The sequence below is a fragment of the Gorilla gorilla genome, chromosome 4 (genome assembly GCF_029281585.2).
Source record: "Gorilla gorilla gorilla isolate KB3781 chromosome 4, NHGRI_mGorGor1-v2.1_pri, whole genome shotgun sequence".
In the NCBI taxonomy this organism is placed as follows: Eukaryota; Metazoa; Chordata; class Mammalia; order Primates; family Hominidae; genus Gorilla; species Gorilla gorilla.
Window position 1 is genome coordinate 128,595,659 of NC_073228.2, and position 24,753 is coordinate 128,620,411.

The window sequence follows — 24,753 nt, forward strand, 5'->3', positions numbered from 1 at the left end:
TCTTCCAGCCCAATAACTTTAAAGCCCACCTATTTGCCCATAGGTGTCTCCAGCCCTGGCCTTCCTGTGGAAGGACCATAATCACTTGGCAGCCACAGGATATATCAAAAATGAGTCACAACCCTTGATTCCATCCACCTCCAAAATCCAGGTATTTTCCTTAATTCTCATTCTTTCACAACTCCACATATATCCATATCCTCATTATCTCAGGACAACGTGACCATTTCTTGCCACTTCCCACCACTTCCATGCCTACCAAAGAAGCCTATCTTCTCTCACCAGGACCACTGAAAAAGTCTTGTAACTGATTTCCCTTGTCCTCTTCTTGCCTCTCTACAGTCAATTCTCCACACAACAGTCAACAGTAAGATTTGTTTAAAAAAAAAAAAAAAAAAGTCACTGCCTTGCTCAAAATTCTGAAATGGTTTCTCATCGCATTCAAGCTAAAATCCAAATTCCTTACCACAGCCTACAAGGCCCTGCATGACCTGGCCTCTGCCCAACTCCGAGTCCAATCTGGACATGGGCTGTGCGCCCAACACATATGTGTTACCTGAGTGGATTTAACAGCATGTGCAGTCGGTCAAGAAACAGACTAGGAAGCATCTCCAGACAAAAAAAAGTGCAAACATCCAACCAACTGGGATTCCGGGCTTTGGATTCTCTCTCAATTCAGCATCAGTTGCTGTATCTGCTCTTTCTCTCCCATCTCAAGCTTGTACTTAACACAGGCCTCTACCCTGTAACAGAGCTTCAAAATCACAGTGAGATCCTACACTTCAACTTCATCCCTTTACCTATAGTTCCTAGCACCAAAGGTCTTACAGTGACAGCAACAGAGTTTTGCAACAAGTGGGCAAATCTCCTCCAGTAAATTTCTTCTCCACGTGTTCTAAATGTGCCAGGATTTTCAATAGAAAATTTCACAACCCTGTGCTCTGTCAACTCTAAAACCCTCTCCTCTCCCCAAGTCAAGGCTTCAGAGGAAATAAAAAAGTATCACTGCTTATACAGGCTGTACTGAGTTTATCACATCCATTATCTTTCTGACTTCTGTCCTTGGGATTCCAGTTGGTCTTGACCTTGTATAGCTGCCCTCACAGTATCTTTGTCAGTTTATGCATACTACTTCTATTATTTCTCTTTCTCAAATCAATTTCATTGGGTATGTTAGAAATACGCAGAAATTCTAGAAATGAATGTATATGTAAAAAGGTATTAACAAATATGGAAAAAAGAAATATATAACATTTATACTACTCTCAAGATGGTATCAATCCTCAGGATCTCATTTTCTTATTAGGTCCCTATTGAACTTCACTTCTTAGTTATAAAAGTCCCTTAAAAAAAATCAGACCAAAAAAAAAAAAAAAACCACACACATCAGATACAGCTTCAGCCTCATCAGTTGTATCTTGTTGCCAGCTCCAGGTATCTTTTTTTTTTTTTTTTTTTTTAAGACGGAGTTTCACTCTTGTTGCCCAGGCTAGAGTGCAACGGCATGATCTCGGCTCACCACAACCTCCATCTCCCGGGTTAAAGCGATTCTCTTGCCTCAGCCTCCCAAGTAGCTGGGATTACAGGCATGTGCCACCATGCCCGGCTAATTTTGTATTTTTAGTAGAGACAGGGTTTCTCCATGTTGGTAGGGCTGGTCTCGAACTCTCGACCTCAGGTGATCTGCCCGCCTCGGCTTCCCAAAGTCCTGGGATTACAGGGGGTGAGCCACTGTGCCCGGCCCCAAGTATCTTAAGAAACATCTGTAAAGGAGGTTCTCTCCAAACACAGCTTTACAAATAGGCAGAAGAGATGACTGCACAAAGGTGTGATTTAAGACACCAGGAAAGCTCTTATGCCTCTTCTCCTATCAGACCAGTCCCTACCTTTGAATTCCATACCTTCGTCTTGAAAAGTCGACTCACGATGGGATTGAGGTGCTATCTTAAAATCACCTTAAGGGTCATTCAATAGGTTGGTATTGGAGGGCAAAGCTCTTGATAAATGGAGAAAAAAAATAGGCTTTAGGTGGAGAGGAACATATCAGAAAGATATTTTCAGGAGGAATTTAGCCAAGGGGATCAAAGCAAAGATCACCTCTGCTTTGGGGTGGCTGACATTTTGTTTATCTAGCTCTCCCATGCTACTGGCAATAATAATAGCCTCACAGACATGTACAGTACTCACTCCTCCACAGGAAGCACCTTCTCTTGACCTATCTTACGCAGATTTTCCATAATCTGAAAATCACTGTCCCAACATGTCTGGCCTTCTGCTTATCTTCCTTACCATGCAAGACAACCTCAAACTCGTTCCTTAGCCATTTTTAAATGCTGAAGACTCAATAATCAAATATGACAGCAATTGATATATGATAAATACATATACATTTAGCTCATTCTCTATAGTTCCTGAATATTATTAAATATGTTGATTTATAAATATTTGGGCATATTTCCACTCTAGTGCAAGAAATATATCCATGTTGCTTGCGTTGTAGACTCTAGTACCATAAACCCCACCCACTTAAACAATGCCGACTTTATCAACAGCCCCATAACCTCACCTTCTGTCCTATTTCCTAAACCCCATGACACATCACTCTTCTTTCTCTTCTTATAATTTCAGGTAACATAAATAAAATTCACTATAGAACCCTATCAGCCCACCAACTTCAAAAGCTAATTTATGGGCCCAAGATTTAGGTCAGCAGTATTCTAACTCTACAAAAGGGGAGGAGACCAATTTCTGTCCTTTAAGCACTCATCTGCACAGGAAGCAACCAGAAGGAGGAGGTCCCTGAGTCGCTTTAAAAGCATCAGTTCTGATTACCGTACTCAGTCTGGCATGGCCATCAAATGCAAGAAGTGTGAAGAAGAAATGGATGCTGTTTTAAAAGAAGGCTCGTCCTGACACAGCACACTGATCACCATCTCACTGTCCCTTTCACAAGCTTACTCCCTCTTTGAGCTTCACAGCTGCAGTTTGGGAAGAACAGGCTAGCCCAGGCCTCCAAGAGCATCCCAGAGAGGAAGACCAGCCAATGGAGGTCCTGAGTGAGAGGGACATTTGCCCTAATGTTTGGTGAGATACCTAACAATGCCCCTAAACCAAGGATAGCGAGTGGCAGCAAAGTGGTATCACACTGGAGCGGAAACCTATTCTGAGCCCAGGAGAGGCTAAACAGTCACATTTAGGAAACACTTAAGAACAGAACATAGTAAATCCTTAAACATTAAAAATTACTCCTCTTGTAGGTTGTATTGGTTCGTGCTGTTACAACAAATTCTTTAAGCTGTTCCTTGACTGTAAATACTGTACTTCTATATGTGTATATGTTTAAGTATATATATCTATGTGTGTTTATAAATATAAAATATACATATATGCTATATTTAGTGATCTGTGGTTACTTTTATTTCTTTTTTGTTGTTTACTTGTTGTTTCCCGCACTCCCCCAAAGGGTACTTTGAAATCTTTCCAGTTTTTACAATTAAACCTAACCATCTGGACAAAAATCTTCACATTCACTAAATTAGTCACAGATTTTGTGGGTAAGCTGAGAAAGTAAATGCTATGCTCAGTGCTAGGATTTAAACCACATCTACCACAGCAAAACACTCTCTCTCCAATTATGCACGCACATTCAGGCTCAAATAACATGGAAGCAACTACACCTCACTGCACAGATTTGTACAATTAGTATTATTCCTTAGATCCTGAAGCAACAACAAATCCAAAGTAAAATTATTCAAAAAGCTTTCACAATTTATTTTACAGACAAAAGATAAAACAGTACCTATTTTTTCACCACCATTTAACTTCCTCCTACTACTGGTGTGTGCTGGCAAGCTGCTCACCAAATGCACAAGTGATTTGAAGAGATCTGTGTTTATGTGTTAAACACTGGCAAAAATGTGATTTGAATACATAGGGCATTTTCTAGATTTTTCAAGTGTAAAAAGCCTTCCACCCTCTTCAGAGTTTACTGTAAGTGTCAAAAAAGGAAAATTTAACATGTTTAAGACCCAATATACTTACAGAGCTGAAATCCAACAAGGGCAAGTGATTTCGTGTTGTCATCCAATCACCAGTATATAGCTATAGATATTACAAAATTTCTATCAGTCTAAAACTAGACAGGATTATCTGCTGGAAGTAACTCTTGCAGATGTACTGACTCCAGGTAAATGGAAAAGACTAGTTTTTACAAGGAAATAATGTACAGGAATTTATAGCAGGCTTACGGATGCAAATGCTAGTGTTTCAAACGAGACTTTAAGCCTTTAATGTGAGCTAAGATAGAGAGTATTAGACTTTGGTGTAAACAGGTTTATAGAAATCATTTTCAGAGCGTCTTAGGTTGGCATTTTTCCTTTCACATTTTATATGGGCAACAAAAAGGATACACGTCTGTAGTATACAGAACAGGTTAGAGAGGAGAAGCAAGAGACAAGAACTCTTGTTAATATTAAATTTTGAGGGGCTGAAAGCTCAGCACTTACTCTCCATTCTTTATGCTACATGTGAGCACATATTAAACTTACTGAAATAAATTTGTATTTCAGGGGGTTGTTTTTTAAATCCTCAGAAGCATTCATATAGTGGAGGCACTGACAATTTGGTAAAAAGCTTTCTTTCCAGGAAGGATTAAAACTGTAGAGCAATTTCAAGATTGAAAAGCTTCTAGGCTGTCACAAATATTAAGAGAAGCCATGTTTATCTTTGCACTTTTGTTTTGGTTTGCTAAGTAAACCTAGACTGAGCACATGTTAATATTCAAACCACCAAAGAAATCACATGTAGGTGAGCATCTGCAGGTTTTCCTACTGGTAAGACATGATTTTTTTTTATAACTTTAAAAAAATGTGTTTACACAAATTTAGTCTACTTAGTGACTATGGCAGTGTTATTGTTTTTTGGGTTTTTTTGAGACGGAGTCTCGCTCTGTGGCCCAGGCTGGTGTGCAGTGGCACAATGTCAGCTCACTGCAACCTCTGCCTCCCGGGTTCAAGCGATTCTCCTGTTTCAGCTTCCTGAGTAGCTGGGGTTATAGGTGCGAACCACCACACCTGGCTAATTTTTGTATTCTTTTAGTACAGACGGGGTTTCACCATGTTGGTCAGGCTGGTCTCAAACTCCTGACCTCGTGATCCGCCCGCCTCAGCCTTCCAAAGTGCTGAGATTACAGGCGTGAGCCACCGCGCCCGGCCAACTTACACAAGATTTAAAAGTTTGGAGTTTTAGGCCAGGCGTGGTGGCTCATGCCTATAATCTCAACATTTTGGGAGGCTGAGGCGCGCAGATTACCTGAGGCCAGGAGTTCGAGACTAGACTGGCCAACATGGTGAAACCCCATCTCAACTAAAAATACAAAAATTAGCCAGGCGTGCTGGTGGGTGTCTGTAATCCCAGATACTCGGGAGGCTGAGGCAAGAGAATCGCTTGAACCCGGGAGGCAGAGGTTGCAGCGAGCCGAGATCGTGCCACTGCACTCCAGCCTGGGCGACAAAGCAAGACTCCATCTCAAAAAACAAAAAAAAAAGTTTGGAGTTTTAGACATTAACAGAAGTAAAATCCAGTCTCTTTCCTCACTAATATGGAAAATATTAACAGGAAAGAATCAGGAATGAGCAATAGCACATTAAAAAGTAAGTAGCAGTTTGACAAAACTGAAAATACTTAGGCCTAATTTTTTACACTCTCTTTGCTCCCCAATTCCTACAATCCTCTCGTTCACCGCCCCTCAGAAGAAATAGATCTATAAAATGAAGCTATCAGCCATTATTTGGATTCAAAAATCATGCCATTTCAAAAGGATCATGATACCAAAATAATAAATAATACCAGAACTTAAAGCTAGGAGAAAAACAAAACAAGATCACCTAAAGCCAATTAAGATATTTAAAAGTTCAATGTATCAAATATGCATCAATAAACAAATGATTTTAATGTTACAGAAGAAATGCGCTTTTTCATGGCATGCATCCTGAGTTATCAAAAAGAGAGACAGTTTATACACAAAAGAGCAGATTAAGATAAAGGGTTTCACTCCCAAGATTAAAGTAAAAATAAAAACAGTGAGTTGAGGAGTGTTTAGAATGATACTTCTAGAAAATAATGCTAGATCTTTCCAAAAACCTATTTATTCACAATAAGATTAGAAGGACAAACTGCAACTACAACATGGACAAATGCCATGATTTCTGGTCTTCTAGTCCTTAGGAAAGGGGTTTTTTTGTTTGTTCAAAAAAAAAAAAAAAAGACATACTGACATTCAGGCTGCCAGGCAACTGCTTTTCCCCTTCCAAAACTGCTGTACCACTTCACTGCTGTTGCTGGAGAGTCCCTTTCTATTCAGAAACAGGGCTACTAACTAATGAAATCATGGGGAATTTCTATAAATGGTCCCAATTATTCAAGAGAATGCATTGTCTAGGGCCCTTGCAACAAAAGCTCTACCCCAACCACCCTCTTTCCCACACACCTTTCTTCTACTTTTTACTCCCTAGCTCCACCACCACCATTCCTCCTTAAGTGAGCAAACAGGAAGATTCAGCAAGTCTTCTAGCCCCTCTCTCAGCTAAAAGAACCTTGAGAGTTTTGCTTCCTGACCAGGGAGCACAGAAATAATCTGCCTCCCCACCTTCTTCCCTCCCTCCATACAGCTTAAAAGATGCACTTGGCTAGGCACTTCTCTCCATTAAACAATTCATTCTTCTTTTGCCTTCTTTGTGAAAAAAAAAGGGTAAAAACAGCTGAGCATGATCACAAAACATAACATTGGGCATTCAATTTCTGTACCTTACGGCCTCATTCTTTCACCTCATCCATAGGATTTGGCGACCAAGTAAATCTTAATCTGCAAACAAATGGTTTGCTCTCCAATTAAACCATTCACTCTCTCTCTCTCTCTCTTTTTTTTTTTTTTTTTTTTCTGTTTGGCGGCTACCCAACCCAAAGACTTCTAGGTTCTTCCATTATTTAGCTCTCCCAATGGTTAAAAAGCAATAAGCTCATTTGGAGTTTATAAAACTATGCACCATCAACAAAAGCATGTAATGCTTCCAAGATGCACAGTGGCTTCTACAAGCACAATGAGGAGCTGTGTGTAGTCTCCCCCCAAACAAAAATGCCCAGGCCCCAATTAAGCACCCTGGGGGCTTTCAAAGCAGTTATGCTAAGTTGCAAATACAGCAAGATCCACTTGAACTCCAACTGTCTTGTGTGCTTTTCCTCCCAAGGTAGGGAAAAAGCCGGGGCAGACTGACCTCATTAAAGGGTAATTAGTGAACCCCAGGACTTGAGGGGCTACCACAATCATTGCTATTGTGAGCATTTCACTACAGGGCCACTAATTTTTTCATTTTTTTAACCCAGGAGGTCTCTGCAATCTGAAGGCCCAACATTTTAAATTTTTAAGGATTTCAATCTGGCTGTTTTTTTCTACTACTAGTCATTGAGTAAGAAGAAAGGAAGCAATACAAAGAGCACTCCGACTTCTTTTGTGGAATTCTGGCATATCTAAAAATAAGTTTTTAGAAAACCATTTAAATAACGTATACCCTATATATCTAAGAAATAATTTTGAATAGGTTTTGTTGAAATAAAATGAAATAAATTATCCACCTCCTGATTAGAGATTCAAAGTGGCACATAAAAGAGCATTAGAAATCAATCAATATAGGGTTTTATGATTATATACGATAAAGATGTTTAAAAAAACTCATGCATCCATTTACATGTGCAGTTCTTACTCAGAAACTAATACACAGTGATGCGATCAACATAACCACTTTACCATCAATAAAATCCTTCACACCTCTTTAAAGCCCATTATTACTGTTGATATCAATCTGCCAAGATGCTTGAGGACTAAATTCTACTATAAAATGCACCAGTAAATTTCGCTGTTTACATTAAGAGTAGCACCTTTTCACAAATACTAATCCACTGCCTTGGTACTAAAATTCTCCAGTACTTGAGAAAGCAGTCTTTAAGGCAAGTAATAAAATGGTTGTCTTAACTTGACATTCTCAGCAACCAAGATTTAAACAACTCTAATATTTACATATAATCAGGGGGATCAACATCTTTGTTAAAAAAAAAAAAAATCACTGAAAGAGAGGAAATGGAGTTGGGGTGATGAGTGATGATCACCCTCTAAACAGAACCACCCCAAAGCCAAGAGCTAGGTCCATTCTCCTCACACTGGCGTACGGAGGGACTGGGAAGACCAAAGTCACGGGAACCCACCTACTATACTGATCTCAGTACAACCGCCCCAGCCGCTCGCTGAGGGAGGGTGTGCTCCAGAGACCTACACAAAAACTTGGGTACACATTAATGTCCACAGTAACTTATTTAATGCTACCCTTAGATTTCTGCCAAGCCAATTAATCACTCAATTCGTTTATTTGGGTTTACAGCTTTTGAATATTGAATGAAAGAATTTAAACGTGTGGAACAAAAGTCTTTGTGTTTTGGCCAAAGTATACTTAAACTATATTTAGAAGGAAATGTGTCTGTATATTTCTCTTTTATTAAAACACTGCATAGGGACCGTTCCTTAGCCAAACATCCTTGTTTTATTTTAGAAATACTACAAAATTTATTTGCATTACTTAAACATATGCAATACATTTTGGGAAATCTTGAAAAGATGGAAAAGGCTTATTAAGTGATGGGGGGCAACCATAGTTGCTTTGTTTTGTTTTAATGTACCCAGTATATTCGGCTTTCGGGAAAAAATGCAAATCCTGGAAGTCATTCCAAACAGTTGGAAACTCTTCCTCTTAAAGTAAATCCAAGGCTCAAAAAATAAATATTCAAGAGCATTAATTTGTTTCTAGATGTGTGCGTGCAAGTAAAACAGCAGTCATAATGTGGAAATTTCAGTCACATTTTGCAACTAATTGGAAGCAGATTAGAATTCTGCCTCAGGGGAACGTTGTCAAACTAGAAGCTGGAGCAAATGAAGAAAGAGGTGAAGGCGTCGTGAAGAGCTGACAGATTTACAGCGCTCAGGGCCATAAACGGGTCCCCGGCGGGAAGAAGGGCGCGTCCCCGGCTGCACGCCCCCGCCGCCCCGTCGGGAACGCGCAGCCCCGGGCCCGAGGTGCCAGCGGCCACGCCCCCAGGAGCCCAGGGCCCTCCATCTGCTCCCATGGCGAAAACAATAAAGGGACCTGCTGAAGAAACCAGTGCGACTGATAAGATAGAAAACCTGAACACTGATAAACTGGAGGATGCAAAAGTCAAAGGGAGAGAAGGCTTCTTTATTTTAAGAATGGGGGAAGGGGAGAGCAAAAGAAAGCAGATTGTGGAGGATAATACAGCAATGGAGTAATGTTTGGAAACAGCTGCTCCCTTTCTACTTCAGTGTCTGGCATCTGCTGCGGCATCATGGGAAAGGCTGGTGAAAGATTTGGGCAGGGAATGTAAATGGAGACAATTGACCAAATGGAGTTGGATGCGGAGAGGCTCAATTGCTCTGTTTTAACATCATGTTGCTCCCTTTTGGGGGCAGAAACAAACAATATGACTTAACTCAAATTACACCTTTAGAGAAGTTTAAAAATTTGGGAATACGAATCGCTTTTCAATTACTGAAGATGTCAAACGATACAAGGGGATAAAATCTAGCTGCAGCCTCCACTTCTCAAAATGTGGAGCTCATCTTCCACACATCTTCACAGAAAAGCTAAAAGGAAGTAGTTTCCTCTGTGTTTCACTTATTTTGAAAAAAAAAAAAACATGTTTAATCACCACTGCTTACTTCTTAACTGGCTCAAGGGATAGTTTCTATTTGTTGTGCCTATTTTCCCCTTCGTTGCAAAGATTCAGCTCTAATTTCATTTCCATCACAAAAGAATTGGCAAATAACTAAAGCACGGGAACACATAACTAAAGTGCGGCTGTGCTAGTCATAAGCCTATAATAAAGCACAGATTTGATAGCATTATCCATGTACTGTGGTGAACCACACACAAATAAACAGTTCTCCATGAAGAATGAAAACCCAAGGCTTCAACCCTTCCAGTTCAAACATTTTTGTTGTTTTTAACATGAGCCATCCATAAAATCAGCCAAGGAAGTGACAGGAAATCCAGAAGTAATCTGGTCTGGCTATGCACGCTTTGGAAAAAAAAGTTAGAAGATGCTTTCCAACTCATCCTGATGATGTTTGAGGTGAATAATGGATAAAACTGTAAAATCTAGGTACAAAAACAAAAGGTACTTTTATGCCAGCTGAATCCAAACACATGATGAGTGTAGTTTAAAAAAAAAAAAAGTACATTTCCTCCAGCATGGGGAAAATTTTCTAACCTAACTAGGAACAACTTAGACACAACCTTTGAACCTTCAGTGACTAATGCGAAGGACAAAAAGGTGTACCAAAAGCGGCCAGAGGGCCAGATGTGCTTTCCCTAAGAAACTAAACCAGGAGTTTTCTTTAATCAAAAGGACAAACAGTGACTTCCAGGAGTTTATGAAAGTGTGACCAATTGGAACTTTGTCGTCTGTTGCTAATTGAGGCATATAAAAGAGTCCACTTCTTAAAACATACTACTAACACTTTTTTTAAAAATTCTCTGCCACATGACAAAAACCAGAATCGAGTTGACTGGTAGAAGATCAGTGCAACCAAAGACCAAGCTATTATTTCAAACTGTCAGGGGAAGGCAGTAAAATTGCTACCAGGTCTCCTTAAGTTACCCTTCAATAAAAAGAAGCCATCAGGGAAATAAGAGGAAAAGAAAACACATCAAAACCTTAAAAGTCCCTTTAAGTAAAATTATACGTCTGTGGCACCATGCCATCTGCTCTCTGGTTAGCATAATAAGCCAATTCCACAACCTAAATATCTGCTTTCTGAAATCATTATGTACAACACAAAATATAATCAATATATTTTTACTTGCTTTTTAAACTGTAAAAGCTACACTCATGTGGCATTATTGGAATATGCCTAAATGTCCCTGTAGGCACATTTTTCTTAAGGTGCTAGCTGACAATGAGGATTCCCAGGAGGCAGAAAGCTCAGTAGTTGGGTTGGAATAGTCACAGTGAATAATAATCAAACTAGGTCGGGGGTGGAGATGAGAAAGAAGAGTAAGTGGCTTTGAAAAATCCACAGAAGTATTTGTTCATCATTTCAAACCTATTTGTTCCTAACTGAAACACCTTTTCCTTTGAGTTCTCTATTACAATTACAATATATACCTTTAAGTTTTCATTTAGTTTCACTGGGGGAAAAGCCTTCTGAATACCAGATGGGATCCCTGTGGTTCAAGACCCACAGACCTAGCAAAATATAAGTATTTGCTTTGTGATCATTTCAGTTCTTAAGGCAAAACCCATCATCTTTTCTACTACATTCCCAAAGGTATTTCTAAGAAAAATGTAGCAAATATGCAAAATTCAGCTTTAGGAGCAAAGTCTCACTTTGGATATGCAAGAGGTTGCATATCCTTTGAGCTCTCAAAATAACATTACAAACAGCCTAACTGCTGGTCAATCAACTATGAATAGTTTAACAACCTTTCATTCAGTTGCAAAGGCTTTGTTCCCACTGCCAAAACCTTGAGCTTAAATTAAAAAGAACTTGTGACAGGGAGCAAGTAGTCACTAGTGAAACTGCAGTTGGGAGAAAGAATTAGACACAGAGGGAGAGGTCCATATATTCTGCAACAGAGTGGAACGTAAAACCAACAGTGAACATTTTTTAAAGAATAAAGCCCATACTAACTAAATACTCCCAATCCAACATCTGTATATGCAGTTACAACATTTATATACACACACCTATGAAATACCAGTTACAGGGCACCAATATCATACACATATTACTTACTCTCTAATGACAATCTAAGTGATCACTGAGGCAGGGAGCTCACCTGTTCTCCATCCCTTTAATCTTCAGTGACTACATTAGGAGAGTATTATGATCATTTATCAACAAGAATCCTAGTGAAGAAGGGTTATTTTCCCTAAGATGTTGCTAACAAGGATAGCCCAGTATTTCCTTAGTTCTGACTTCCATATAACACAGGAATGTAATACAAGTAATTTAGGAATAAACTGTTTTGTATTCAAGCAAAACCCTTGATGTTCAGATTGCTGGCAAGTTCAGAGTGCTGGCAATCAAAACTATGTTGTGCTGCAGTAATTACTATGAAAAACTTCCAGTGCTTAATATTAAAGAATAGAATAACATGATCCTGCCACCTCTTCTACACCTCTAGAGTGTGTTCAACGTGGCAATTATCTTCCTTCAAGAAGCAGAGAGTTTAAACTGCATTGAAACTCAATTATACTCATGACTTTTAAAAACATACACTCCAAGTCAGGTTTCATCACATTCAAATCACTGCGCAATATCTTATGAAACAGATTTTATCCCCCTCCCACAAGACATCTTCAAGCATAAAAATGATTTATTTTCAGCTCTGTACCCACTTTTCACTTTATTAAAGTAGAGGGGTGGCTGAGCAATGCTGAAAGACAAAGAAGGATCTCAACTGATAAAAACAATTCAACGTGCAGCTCTCCCACACGTCATTACCCAGGCAGCCTAGAGCTGCCACCACGTTAAAAAACCAGATCACACACTTGTTAACAAAAAACACATTACTTTGCTACTTTTAAGAATGCAAAGAACTAGGAGTAGTAGATTTATGATTTAAGTGCTTGTGGCTAAAATAGCTTTCCAATTATCAAGGGCCTCTTAGGAAGAGCAAGAATGCATTATGTGTTAATGACCACAACCAGGGGTCCCTTTCTCGACTCTTTTGTCAGAACCCAAGCAGATCCTCCCCGCGGCTTCACCATTAACATGTCTGTTTCCTGTCAGGCCACTCAGAGATAATGTCATTTATCTCAGGGAGGCACAAGCCCAGTCATTAGCTTCAATAAAAGACCTCAAACAAAGGCCGGATAATGTTTTACCCAGGGCTCTAACTAAACCCAGAACCAAGATTCTTAGTGTCTAAAAGTCAAGGACTCAAAAGTTACCCTTCCTTAAAAGGATATTTTCCTCATTATCAACAATCCTAGATTACAGCTCTGAACAAGAGCAAGGTCTGTGTATAGTAAACACCAGTCCACAGCAATATCACACACAATTAGATTAACTGATAAACGCTGACCAGAGTTGGCGTGAGAGCCTTTTCCCCTCCTTGCCTCCAGGGGGAAAATTGACAGAATAATTCAAGTACTGACTAAATAGTCAGATCTTTGGAAAAGCTGACCGCTCATTGTGATTGCCTGCAGGAACTGTATAACCATTATAAAATGTTCAATGGTGGGGCTTCTGGAAATCTTTTAAATAAAAGTGGAACTGGTTAAAATAAATGCAGGAACATGTGTTTTCACAGTGTTGCTCATATTACTGCAATTTCAAGTTTCTATGAAGTACCAGGTGAACTTTTTTAAATTAAAAAAAAATACACGCGCACACACAGACACCGTCGAAATTGGAGCAAATCGCAGCCATTCAATCCCTCTTTTTCATGCTGAAAACGAAGAACAGATGGTACTTTCCATGTTGTTTGAATCTGGTTATTGAACACCTCTGTGGTTAGGGAGATTTCTGCTTAGCACTTTCGGCATACATTTCATTTACTAACTATAAAATGCTGCTTAGGAAAAATAAGTCTTTATAACAGTCTAATTAAAACCATCTTGCAGCCAAGCAATTTCACTTGAAGAGCATTCTTAACCTCATGACATTTGGACTATCAATCCCTCCCCCCACCGTTTTTTACAGACTATTTGCAAAGTTATTAAAAGTTGCAAAACATTATTTATCTCCTATAGGACAATCTTGATCAGTTATGCATATTCCTTCTCTCTCCAGCAAAGCAAACGGATTTCACACACCAAAGTCAGAATTCAGCGATGGGTCTGATTACACAAATACCTAAGTTCCATGTGTTCTTGGGGAAAGGGCAGCCCCCTCCCTCAAAAAGCCCTGTCACCCTGTGAGGAGGCCTACAGAAAAGTAAGGAGCTGGATCAATGCTGATTGGACACCACCCTTAGTTACCAACATTTTTAACAGCTAAATCTCTTATGTAGCTTTCAAAACAGTTTGCTGTCCGACAACAATGGACTCTGTTCTTTAATTATAGCAAGTGACCCCTCTGCCCTTCTATTTCACAGTAGATACACTACACTCTAGGCAGAATTCATATGGGACACTATATTTGAAAAAAAAAAAAGCATAATGTCTACAAAACTCATTAATCAAAATATGTTATTAAACTGCTCACACTCACTTAGAAAATGTGCCAGAATTCCCTGGTGAAGTATAAAAAGGCCTCTACAAAAGAATAAAATAAAATGAATGATATCCTTTATGGACAGGTCCATTTGTAGACACCACCTTTATGACCAGGGCCATCTTAATGAAAGCAATATGATATTACAGAAATAATTCTCTTCCTTGAATAGGTATTGAGACGCAACTATATGACCTCTTGTGCCTTTCACTTCTGTTTAAGTATCAGCCACTTTTAGGATTTTTGAGTTTTTGTATATATTTTTGAATTTTCCAGAAATCAAATAAACCCATCAACCTTACATATAAACTGTTTATTTATAAAGCCCAGCTGAATGCCTCCCTATCTGATAAGTCAAAACTGTAAGACGGCTAGGAGGATACATAAAGAAGAGCTTCAATACAAGGCTATTATGCCTCACAAGAAAGGAGGGGAAGGTGGAGAGGCAGGTTTTAACAACCAAAAGCCAACCCATCAAATCTACTTATTCAGACATGTCACTGGTGGCTTAACCACAAAATGGGCTACAGGAATATAGCTCAAACATCTTAGAATTATGGCATGTTTTGATTTTGTTCACGTATTAAGGGAGTGGCGACTTTTACAACATACTTGTGGTTTCCACATAAAGGAGTAGAACACTCACTGATTTAATTAGGTTTCATAAGGTCCAATTTATCATGTTTTACATGACTTTGTGTAGTGAAGAAACAGAATAAACAGACCAAAAATAGACATTTAAGCATGCATGCTATGAAAATTAACCGGTGACAGCAAGTCTTATGAATCTCCTGTGAACCTTCCAACCAGAAAAAAAAAAAAAAAATGCACACACACATACACTCCCCTTTGGTTTTCACATGTGGCCCCTCACGAGCCACATCTGATTGCTGAAAATTAATAATCTTCACTCTCCAGGCACTTACTCTTCACAAACTCAGATAATCAAGCCAGGCTGAAGGAAATTAAAACACTGTATAAAATGTCAAAAAACCTCAGTGTTGAAATATTTTTTCAGGTGAAGCTTCTGGTCCTACTAAATCTTTACTTTCTAAATAGGTATTCTCACATCAGTAGGAAGCATTTTCTAAATTGATGCCTAATTTGATGCAACCACTAGTTAGTGGAATTAGAGTTACTTTCCTGGGTGGCATTCATGCAAGGGAGTGCCATTTCTGTGTGCCAAGGATGAAAGCATTCTTAAGAGAAGTCATTCTCAGGGTGAAGTGGGGGTGGGGAGGAAAGCCTTAAGGAATAATGTTTGAGATCCTGAGCCAACGCCCAACTTGACAGAGAATGGCCAACACTACAGGATCCAAGCCCCTGGATCCAAGCCTTTGAGGGGCCCCTGTGCCAACTCCAGTGGCTAAGATTGGTGGCACAGCTTCCTCTGGTATAGGATCAGAAGTGAATCTAAATTGCAATGTGCTTTCTTCCCTCCCCCACCCCAGATCCACCATGACTTGTTTGCTCTTCATTTATGTAATTCATATTTATCACATTTATACTGCTCTAACTGAAGATGAGTTGCATGTATATGAATAATTTAACTCTTCCATTCTTCACCCAGTTTCCTCTGTGACTGGAAAGTGAAAAGAACACACAAAAACTGGAGAAACGACACCACGCTCTAATCTCAGTTGCCATGACAGCAGCCTTTTAGATACTGAAATGTTCCGATTGCCAGCTAAACAAAATTGTTGAATGTGAACATTTGGCTGGAAGATTAAAAGGCTAAGGGGAATGCAAAAGGGCAGTACCTCCCACATTCCAAGCAGCCAGTGAATCCAATCAAATGGCTCTGACTCCTTAACCACAGCCATTGTGAGCACTGGATTAGGGCAATTCATCTAGATAGTTAAAGCAGATTAGAACTGCAATTTGAAGACTATTGGCAACAAAAGTAAATGCCCTACTGTACTAAGTAATAAGAAGATTTCAGAACACCTTTTAGCAGAAATAATGTGAAACTACACATTTAAATATAAGAATCAAAACCCGGAATTTTAAAAAATTCATTTATATTCATCAATGTACCTGACCAAGAGGATATGAATTTATAAGCGTTTGGAGGCATTTTGCAAATTTGGCATTATCTACACCTTAATGTGCCTCTATCAACTTTTAAAAATCAAAACTTTACTCCTATACTCCAACTTAAATCCTGAACACAAAAACAAGAATATAAAAGTTTAAGTAGCAGTGAACCATTTTACACAGAAATAATTCTCCAAAGACATATTATCACCACTTACAATCCCAATCGCCAACTATAGCAAAAAAAAAATCAAAATTATTTAATAAGGATGTTTCCCCAACAACCATGCCACAACCCACATGACAGAAATCTGGCTTCTGCAAGGCACAACCTGTAGGATTAATATGAAGATTAATTTCATAGAAATATCACACACACCCCCCTAACTCCTTCCCAACCTGCCTAGTGGACAGAACACCTTCTGTTCCCAAACATTAGTCAATGTGGTCTATGACTAAGCAGCAAAACATGGTGTGGGTGTCGGGGCAGGCAGTTCTTCCAAGGCAGTGTCTAACTATAGACGTGTACAAAGAAGGAGAGAAGGGTCCAAATGGTCTAAATCAGCCATCCACACCGTTTAAATGCGGCACATAATTCTGTATTCCAATTCACTCAACCGTCTACATCCCCTTTGGCTACATTTTCACATTTCACGAGTATCAGTCCAGCAAGTCTGTTTTATTCTTCTTAGCAGCCGTCCAGCTCCCCAGTCAAGCTAGGTATCCAAGTGATAACACTCTTAAATCTCTAGCTAAGAACTGGGTAAGGGAACAGGGGTAGAGCGCTAACAGCCACCAAAACCATCGAGTTTTTCTGCAGTTATGAAACCAATGACCCAACACATCAAGCTTGGGGTTTCATTCAGGACCAATAACAAGAACTCATTCAAGGATATCCTTTCACAGTACTATTTTGGAGACAGTAAGAAAAAAAAAGGGGGGGATGAGGTCTGTAGAATGTAAATTAGAATCCTCGACATTCCTCTCCAGGGAGGGAACTTGAACCTTGCACCTAAGGACACATTACCAGCAATACTAGGATGAATAAATTAAAATAGAAAACTGTTCCCCTTAAGGAAGAAAGCAGGACAAGAGTCAAGAGGGTGCATGAGCAGGTTTTCTATTAAAAGCACACGGCAACCTGCTGACTAGTGAGGAACCGATCTACAGGGCAAAAGGTACTTAGAACACTCAGGCCCTCCCACCTGGGAACCCAAACACTAGCATCACAAGCAGCAGCAGCAGCAGCAGCAGCAAGGACAGCAGAAGCAAGAGCCAAACACTGCACCCAAGTAGGCTCCCCCATATCAAATTTTAATATAAAGGATGCATATCATAGAAATCTCACAAAGAACCAGAAAGCATAAAGTGTAAGGCACACAGAGGCACACCCCCACACACCCACACAAATGCACACAGAGGAGAGTAGGACATCTAGGAAGGCGACTTTATCCTACCTTCTCAGTTTTCAGTTTCTTGATTCGCCTGTGGCTCTCCTCCTCCTCCTCTTCCTTCTTTACCAACACAGAGTTTCCCATGAGCCCTGAATCCGGGGCACTTTTGCTAACTTCCCCTGCAGCGGCGACGCTGCCACTCCCAGTGCCCCCGCAGTGGAAGGGGCTCGCGCCACCTCCATTGCTCTTGGCCCCAAAGCCATAGAGGTGCCCCCCGGAAGGGGCCTGGCTGCCACTGCCATTCTGGTGGCCCTGAAGCAGGTCGTGCTTGTCCTTCCTGGATTTCCCCGCATCCTTATCCCGCTTGGCGCCTCGGCTGCTCTGGCTTTTACCTGGCTTCTCCTCTTTGCTTTTCCCACAGGAGCCTGCCCCCGCGGTGGCGGCAGAGGTGCTGGTGCTGGTACTATTGCTGTTTGGGTTGCCGCTGCCGCCGCTGCTCACACTTTGACCCAGCGCTGAATTCATGCCAGTTGCCTCTCCAGGGCGCCCTTGGACTTCCTGCCTCTTGCCAGTGCTGCTGATCTCGGGAATCCCATACAAGGCAGCAGAAGGCAGAGATTTATTAGCATCCTTAGAAGTTTTACTCCTTTTCACTTTTGATTTGCTGGTCTCTTTGTGTGAATTCCCCTGGGGAGCAGAGGCCTGAACAGAAGCAAATTTTAGGCCATCAGCTAAGGCTGCGGTAGCACCAGCCCCACTGGAGGCCGGACCTCCACAATCCTTGGAGTTGCTGCTACTAGTGGTGGTGGTGGAATTATTCATCTCAAATTTCTGTCTGTCCTTCTCCAAATCAGCGTCCAAATCAATTATTAAATTTCCAACCCCGATTTCCCAATCATCGCCACTGTCATAAGTATCAACTGTATTTGGATCCACACCTTTTCCTGCAGTAGAAATGTTCACTGACATCCTGAAGATGAGCTCTCTAGAATAAAAATCCGATGAACTTTTCTTTGGAGATGAGGGGACATTCGTTTATCTCCGCTGGGCTTTCTCTCAAAGAAAAAAAAAATCTTCTAATCTTCCTCTTCTTTTTCCTGCCCCACGAATGTGTCCAGGGATTTTACACCCTCAGTCCAGGTCCACCTTTTCCTGTGAAGGGGGGGGAAAAGTCGAATATTTCTTGTCTGGGTGTTACCAGAATAAAAAACGATTAGTATTGGGGCATCAGTAAAGGGGACAGGGAAGGATGGAGAGTAAGGTGGCTCATGTATTGTCCTCACAGTACAATATCAGGTTTAAAGGAAAATAACCAAACCCGAGAAATAAACCTATGACAGTAAGCACCTTACGGTAGCTAAAAAGAAAATCCCTTTATCAACAACACAAGGATAATCACCTTTTTAAAAGCATTAAATTATCTTAAGGATCTGATTCAAGTCCAGAAAGGTTTTTGTGTTCTTTTTTGAAGTTTAGGATTTCAGTCTGGCACATGTGATATCTCAACCCCAGAAACACAGCCCGAACACTCAGACAAGAAGGAAGAGCACAGCTTTAAACATCCCTAAACATGTCCTAGATCTTGCAATTTAGAAGACCAGACCCTGGAAGTTCTGAGGCTAGTTTTCAGAATAGAATGTTGCTAAATTTTCCTTATTTCTAATTTTAGGTTTCAGTACTTCTTTTTACAAATTGTCTGGGCAATCTGGTTTTTGTTCCTAGTAAGGAACAGAAAAAACAACCAATAACTGCCCCCAACACACACACATACCTCCCTCCTATCCTCTTTTCCCCAACAGCTTATACAATTTCTTTTTTGAAATATGCATGTCTTTTAAGAGCATTTCTCTCTAGAAAAGACAGTGTTATATAAAAAGTTAAATACCTGCCTTTTGAGAAAAAAATACATTTAAACAATTCTACCGTATTCCTAGGTCAGAGAATTGCTCACTCTCTTAAATATGGTGCTACTGACTGTACAGAAAACTGATTAAGACATACACTTTAAGTGATCTGCGCCAAGGTGGCCTCAATGACCGCAAATGAGTGTGTTTGACAAAGAGCAGTTAAAACGGTTTTTAAAGGGATCAGCCCCTTTTTAACAGTTGATTGTCAAGAAAAAAATAAATAAATATACATACACACACACATACACACACACAGACATTGCTTACCTTTTAATCCTTTATCATTTTTTAATTAGGCCAGCAAATCAAAATGCCTTTCCCACTCCACTCGGCAAACAAGCCTGTGCCTCATTTTACTTAAACACCAAATGATCAAGAAGGAAGAAACCAAATAACACATCTCAGCCAGAATAATCACTCGATAACATTATTCCACCTCCCCACCCCCCTTTTGGCAAACGAATCAGTCCTTTTCTCCTTAAAAAAAATGTGTCACTGTACAGCTGGAAAATAATGTTTCACATTCACAACAGAAGCACCAAAGGTTTTTTTTTCCTCTTAACAAGCATCGAGAATAATAGTTTTTTAAAAAACAGAGAGTTTAGAGAAAAAAGTTTTCCCAACTTCTCATTCCGCCTTCAGTTCCAGACTTCAGAGTCACCGTGATCAGTAATGATCCCATGTAGCAAACCTACAGGCGTCCGCTAGTAACGAGACAGAATGTGCTAACATCGGGATAAATTAGTGAAAGGGAAGAAAGAATAAGAAGAAAGGACTGAAAATCTGGGCTGGATTCCGCCTGTTAGTCGGGAAGTGGCATTTTTCCGCCCGTCCTGACAGATTTGATTTCTTGAACTAACTTAAGAGAAAACCGGGGGGGGAGTAGAGGGAGGAGGAGGAGGAGGAAGAAAGGGTGGGATGAGAAACTGGGCAAGAGGAGAAAAAGAAAGGTGTGGAGGAGGAGGGAGCAGATGATTCAGTGAGATGATAAACCAGTTATAACAGCATTCGCTCGGGGCGGGGGGCGTGGGGCGGTGGGGTGGGGAAAATAACGGCGTTTAAAATGGGCTCAGTCTTCGAAACCTAAAGGATGTGATGTTTTCCTGTCTTATGTTGTTTTAAGAAAAAGGAACTGAGTTCCTAGTATAGCTCCCGAGGGGAGTGGAATCCTCTGTCGCTCAGGTCAGTCAGTCATGTGGTAATTCGATAATTAGAGTCAAAAAAAGGTTTTTGTTTTCTTTTTTTTTTTTTTAAGGCGACCTTTTTCGGGAGTTTTTCCCTCTTATACTCGCAGCAAACGGTGTGTCTCCCTGTTATTTATTTTTTCTCTCCTCCTCCTCCCTTCGCCCACCCCCTCCTGTGTTTAGTCAGATGGCCCCGGAGCTTGGCTTAGTATTTTTAATTAGCTGGCGTTTGGAAGCTAAAAGCAGTAATGAATTGTTGATGGATTGGAAGTGGAGAGCCGCTTTGCTGGAAATGTCGGGGCTGGGAGAGGGGGATGGGCGAGTTAGTAACAACCAACCATCTAAAAGGAGCGATTTTGTTACAGTGCAAGCCTTTCACATCACGTGAGGATCAAGGGCTCAATTGGTTGTCGTGAGAACAAAAATGGTGACAAGCGTATCAAGAAAATACTGATCTGGTCTTTAAAAAAAAAAAAAAGCTGGAAGTCTCTCCCCTCCCCCTGCACACACTCCCCCAACCTCCTCCCCCCGCCCCCCCGCAGTGGGCGAAGCTACAAGTTATGAATGTGAAACATTTCTCGGAGATCTAGGATCTCCGAAGTTCGGAAGGAGTGAAATGTAATGAGCACAAGAGCAAAGCAGATGTTTTAAAGAAACACTTTATAAACCTTTCCTCAACTTATCTCCAATTTGTCGGCTTTCCCAAGGGGTCAGGGACGGGGACGCCTGGGGGAGGGAGAAGGGTATCTCCGAGCTACTTGGATTTTAGGGACCCCCACTTCATGTATTAAACAAAGAAAAACCTTTTGCTTGCTCCCCAGCCTGGTCCTGTAATAAATACACCATTGTTACTATTTGTGGGTTTGTTTGGGTTGGGTGGGGCTTTTATTTTTTCTCTTAATGGTATTTTTGTTGCTTGCTTTTTTAAGGAGATGGCGAATGGTAATTATAACCATTACATGTAATGAGTGACTATTCGCTTGTTTAATATTAAATTATCGGGCACTGGGATCTGACAGGAGACAGAAATCGGCTCGTTCTGCCCTTGCCCCCATTTTCCTGGATCGCTTTGGGAGGGGGGTCTGCCCAGCTAGGACAGAAGAGGGAGGGAGTAAGGTGAGCTAGAGAATTGACACTGCAGACCAGGATATGTAACTGTGTCACTTTTATTCTCCTTTGGGTTAGAGCCCAAAAGCTGATTTCCTCTAAGTTACCCCGAGTGCCCAGTCAAGCTTAATTTGTGTGAAGTTACAAATGCTTCACCCTCCACTGAATAAAATTCACCCTTCTTGGGTTGTTGTTCTAAATGCAAAAGCCAAACCCTGTAACTAGTTCCTCATTTCTATGCATAAAACTCGCACATTCCCCTGCATGAAGTCCCCGCTAAGTGCTATATAGAGACACACCACGCAACCGTACTTACGGTCTGTATTGGATCGAGTTGACCTTTTCCTTCTAACTGCATTGAATGTGTTTGGTTGCAGCCGCTTTATTTTGGAAATTATAATCTCTTCAACAAATTTATTATTAAAGAAGATGGACCATCAAATGTCACAGACCGTCCTGTGTATTTTTTGTAAAAGCAAAAATTAAAATTTAAAAAAAGCAAAACAAAAATCCCCCTGGTGCACACACACAACAAGCTTGTTCTGCAACACTAAATCAGGACTGAAACACAACACACACACAGGGGGAGTGGAGCAAAAGAAGCTCTCAGCCTCTATACCTGAAAGGGACTTTTCTTTGTTCCCAGTGCCCTTTCGCATCGGGCCAATCAGAGAGCAGCTTTTATGAAACTGGGCTCTCTCATTGGCTAGCTGCTTTCTCTTGGCTACTGTAGGGGGTTGAGATATACACACGTATAAAACACACACTGAGAGCGGGTGGGGGTGCTGTGGGGGGTGGTTGTGGAGACAAAGCGTTTTATTTTCCAACCAGATTGGGGTTGAGGAACCTCCCGCAGTAAGAAGGGAAAAAAATGGTGCGCCCGTTTCAATTACTACATCATTCACATAAAACACTTATTTATTAAAACAAATCTCAAACAGGCTGCGAGGAGAGGATGTCGGTAAATACAAGTTTGATTGTGTTATCTTGGGGGAAATAATGTATGTGATCGCTCGGTGGCAAAGAGAAGCCAAACGAGCCGCTAGCGCGTAGCGAGGAGAAAAGGGAGGCTGGCTGTGTGGAAATGACTGCGAGCATTTTGCCGGCTTCCCTTCCTTGTTCCAGGGACTTCGCAGCCCAACTCCCAAGACGGATTTTCTATGTTTCAGCTTCTGGCTTTCAACCCTCCCCCCACCACTTTGCCCTTCCTGCAATTTTTTTTTTTTTTTTCTTCCCTGTGTCTCTCTTTTTTACTCGCTGATTAAATAAGAAAAATCGATCTGCGGGTAAAGGCGATGGTGGGGAAACAAGTAACCCTTTTGTTTCCAGGGCTCTGGTCTACAGGCACTGAAGTGTGAACGCAGGCGACCATTTAACCAACACTATGTGAATGGTTCTTCCCTGGAATTAGTAACAAATCTTTTCCACCTGGTGTTATGTGACTCTAAAAAAGAAAAACTTAATATTGAAATAAGGCCCCAGCTAACCATAGTAACACCTCGGGCCAGCCTCATCTTTTAAAAAATCGACTTATGAAAGTTAAATGTACTAGGAAGATTAACTGTTAAACAGTCCCAGTACACATATTTAAACTGTGGAATGGTCAGAATTCCTCTTCCCCCATATCTTTAACCCTACTGGTGGGGAAGGGGGCATCATGAATCCTCTGAATGCTACATCTACAATCCACAAACACAGAAATATTTTAGAATTTATTGTAGGACAAATGCCAGCAACCAAGTTAATGAGACTCAGCTCATAGGATAAGAGAGGTTAATATGAAATAACAAGTTTAGCATTTTACTATAACAGCTAACATATTTAAGCTAATGTATTTACATATATTAAGCCTTTAGAGTACGTTTAATTTTTAATTTTTTATTGTTACCTTCATTGTTTTTAGAAGCTACAATATGGACATTTGAAAGTCAAAGGTTACTGTAAACTGAAAGCATCATGATCCCAAGTTTTAAAGATCCAGTACTACCGGGATTGTAATTTCCACGTGACAATTGCAATTTAAGGTTGTGTCTTAACTGAGTCATATGGACTTGTAAAGTGAATGAGTGCTAGCAGAAGACAGCTTCTGATGTAAATATTCAGTGATGACTTTGTGGATTAATAAAAATATTTATGTCACATATTTTAAATAATGGCTATTGACTCATGTTTGAGCTTTCAATATATTTAGTCCATAAAAAAATTGCCAATTAGCTGTTTCACTACCATAAATGAACTAGATTTGAGGCTGCGAATAGTAATAAACAGCAGTTTCCACCCTTTATTGGGGCATATAAACCAGAGGAATGCAATCTGTACTAGTCCTTAGCTCTCCCTGAGTCAATTTGTATTCAAATCAAAGCTGTACTTTAACAAATAAAATGGGCAAATTAGGGATCTGATATCTACCTAGCCTCCATTTTAGCTTTGAGATTTGTTTTATATTTTTGAATATACAGATTTTACATTTGTGTATGCCCCATTGATAAGAATACAGCACCATACTGTTTTTTAACTTTTCTTCTTCTAAAAGAGTGATTTCTCAAAGGATCAGATCACTCTTGGGCACTTCCTGTGTCCCTGGGGTGTCATCTACATCTCAGCCTTTGGAAGCCCATGCCTACCCCATATGTTATATTAGTTTGGAAATAATACATAGGTAGTTCTTAAAAGAATGGGACATTTAAAAATGAGACCTAGTGAAGCTGGAGAAGATTGGAGTTCCTCCAATACAAAACAAATTACAGCGTCTGCAGCACAGATGAAGTCTAACTAAAACCAAAGTTTAGGGTTTGTAATAATCAAATAATCTAATCTAACCCTAGCTTCAACACTTAAAC

At 40.3% G+C, this 24,753-nt stretch overlaps 1 protein-coding gene across 4 annotated transcripts in view; it reads right to left on the reverse strand.

The window, feature by feature from the left end:
* Window positions 1-22,521, reverse strand: part of ZNF608 (zinc finger protein 608) — a 112,019-nt gene extending 89,498 nt beyond the window's left edge. For 2 of the 4 annotated variants that reach the window (XM_019028432.4, XM_031011515.3), the window contains exons 1-2: window positions 19,890-21,184; window positions 17,779-18,867 (exon numbers count right to left, since the gene is read on the reverse strand). In XM_019028432.4, coding sequence (XP_018883977.2) covers window positions 17,779-18,684 — 906 coding nt within the window. In that variant the 5' untranslated portion in view covers window positions 18,685-18,867; window positions 19,890-21,184. Of the gene's footprint in view, window positions 1-17,778; window positions 18,868-19,889; window positions 21,185-22,229 lie in introns of those variants that run through there. The other 2 variants (XM_063706734.1, XM_055385911.2) reach the window with 2 other exon arrangements.
* Window positions 22,522-24,753: the final 2,232 nt, after the last annotated feature.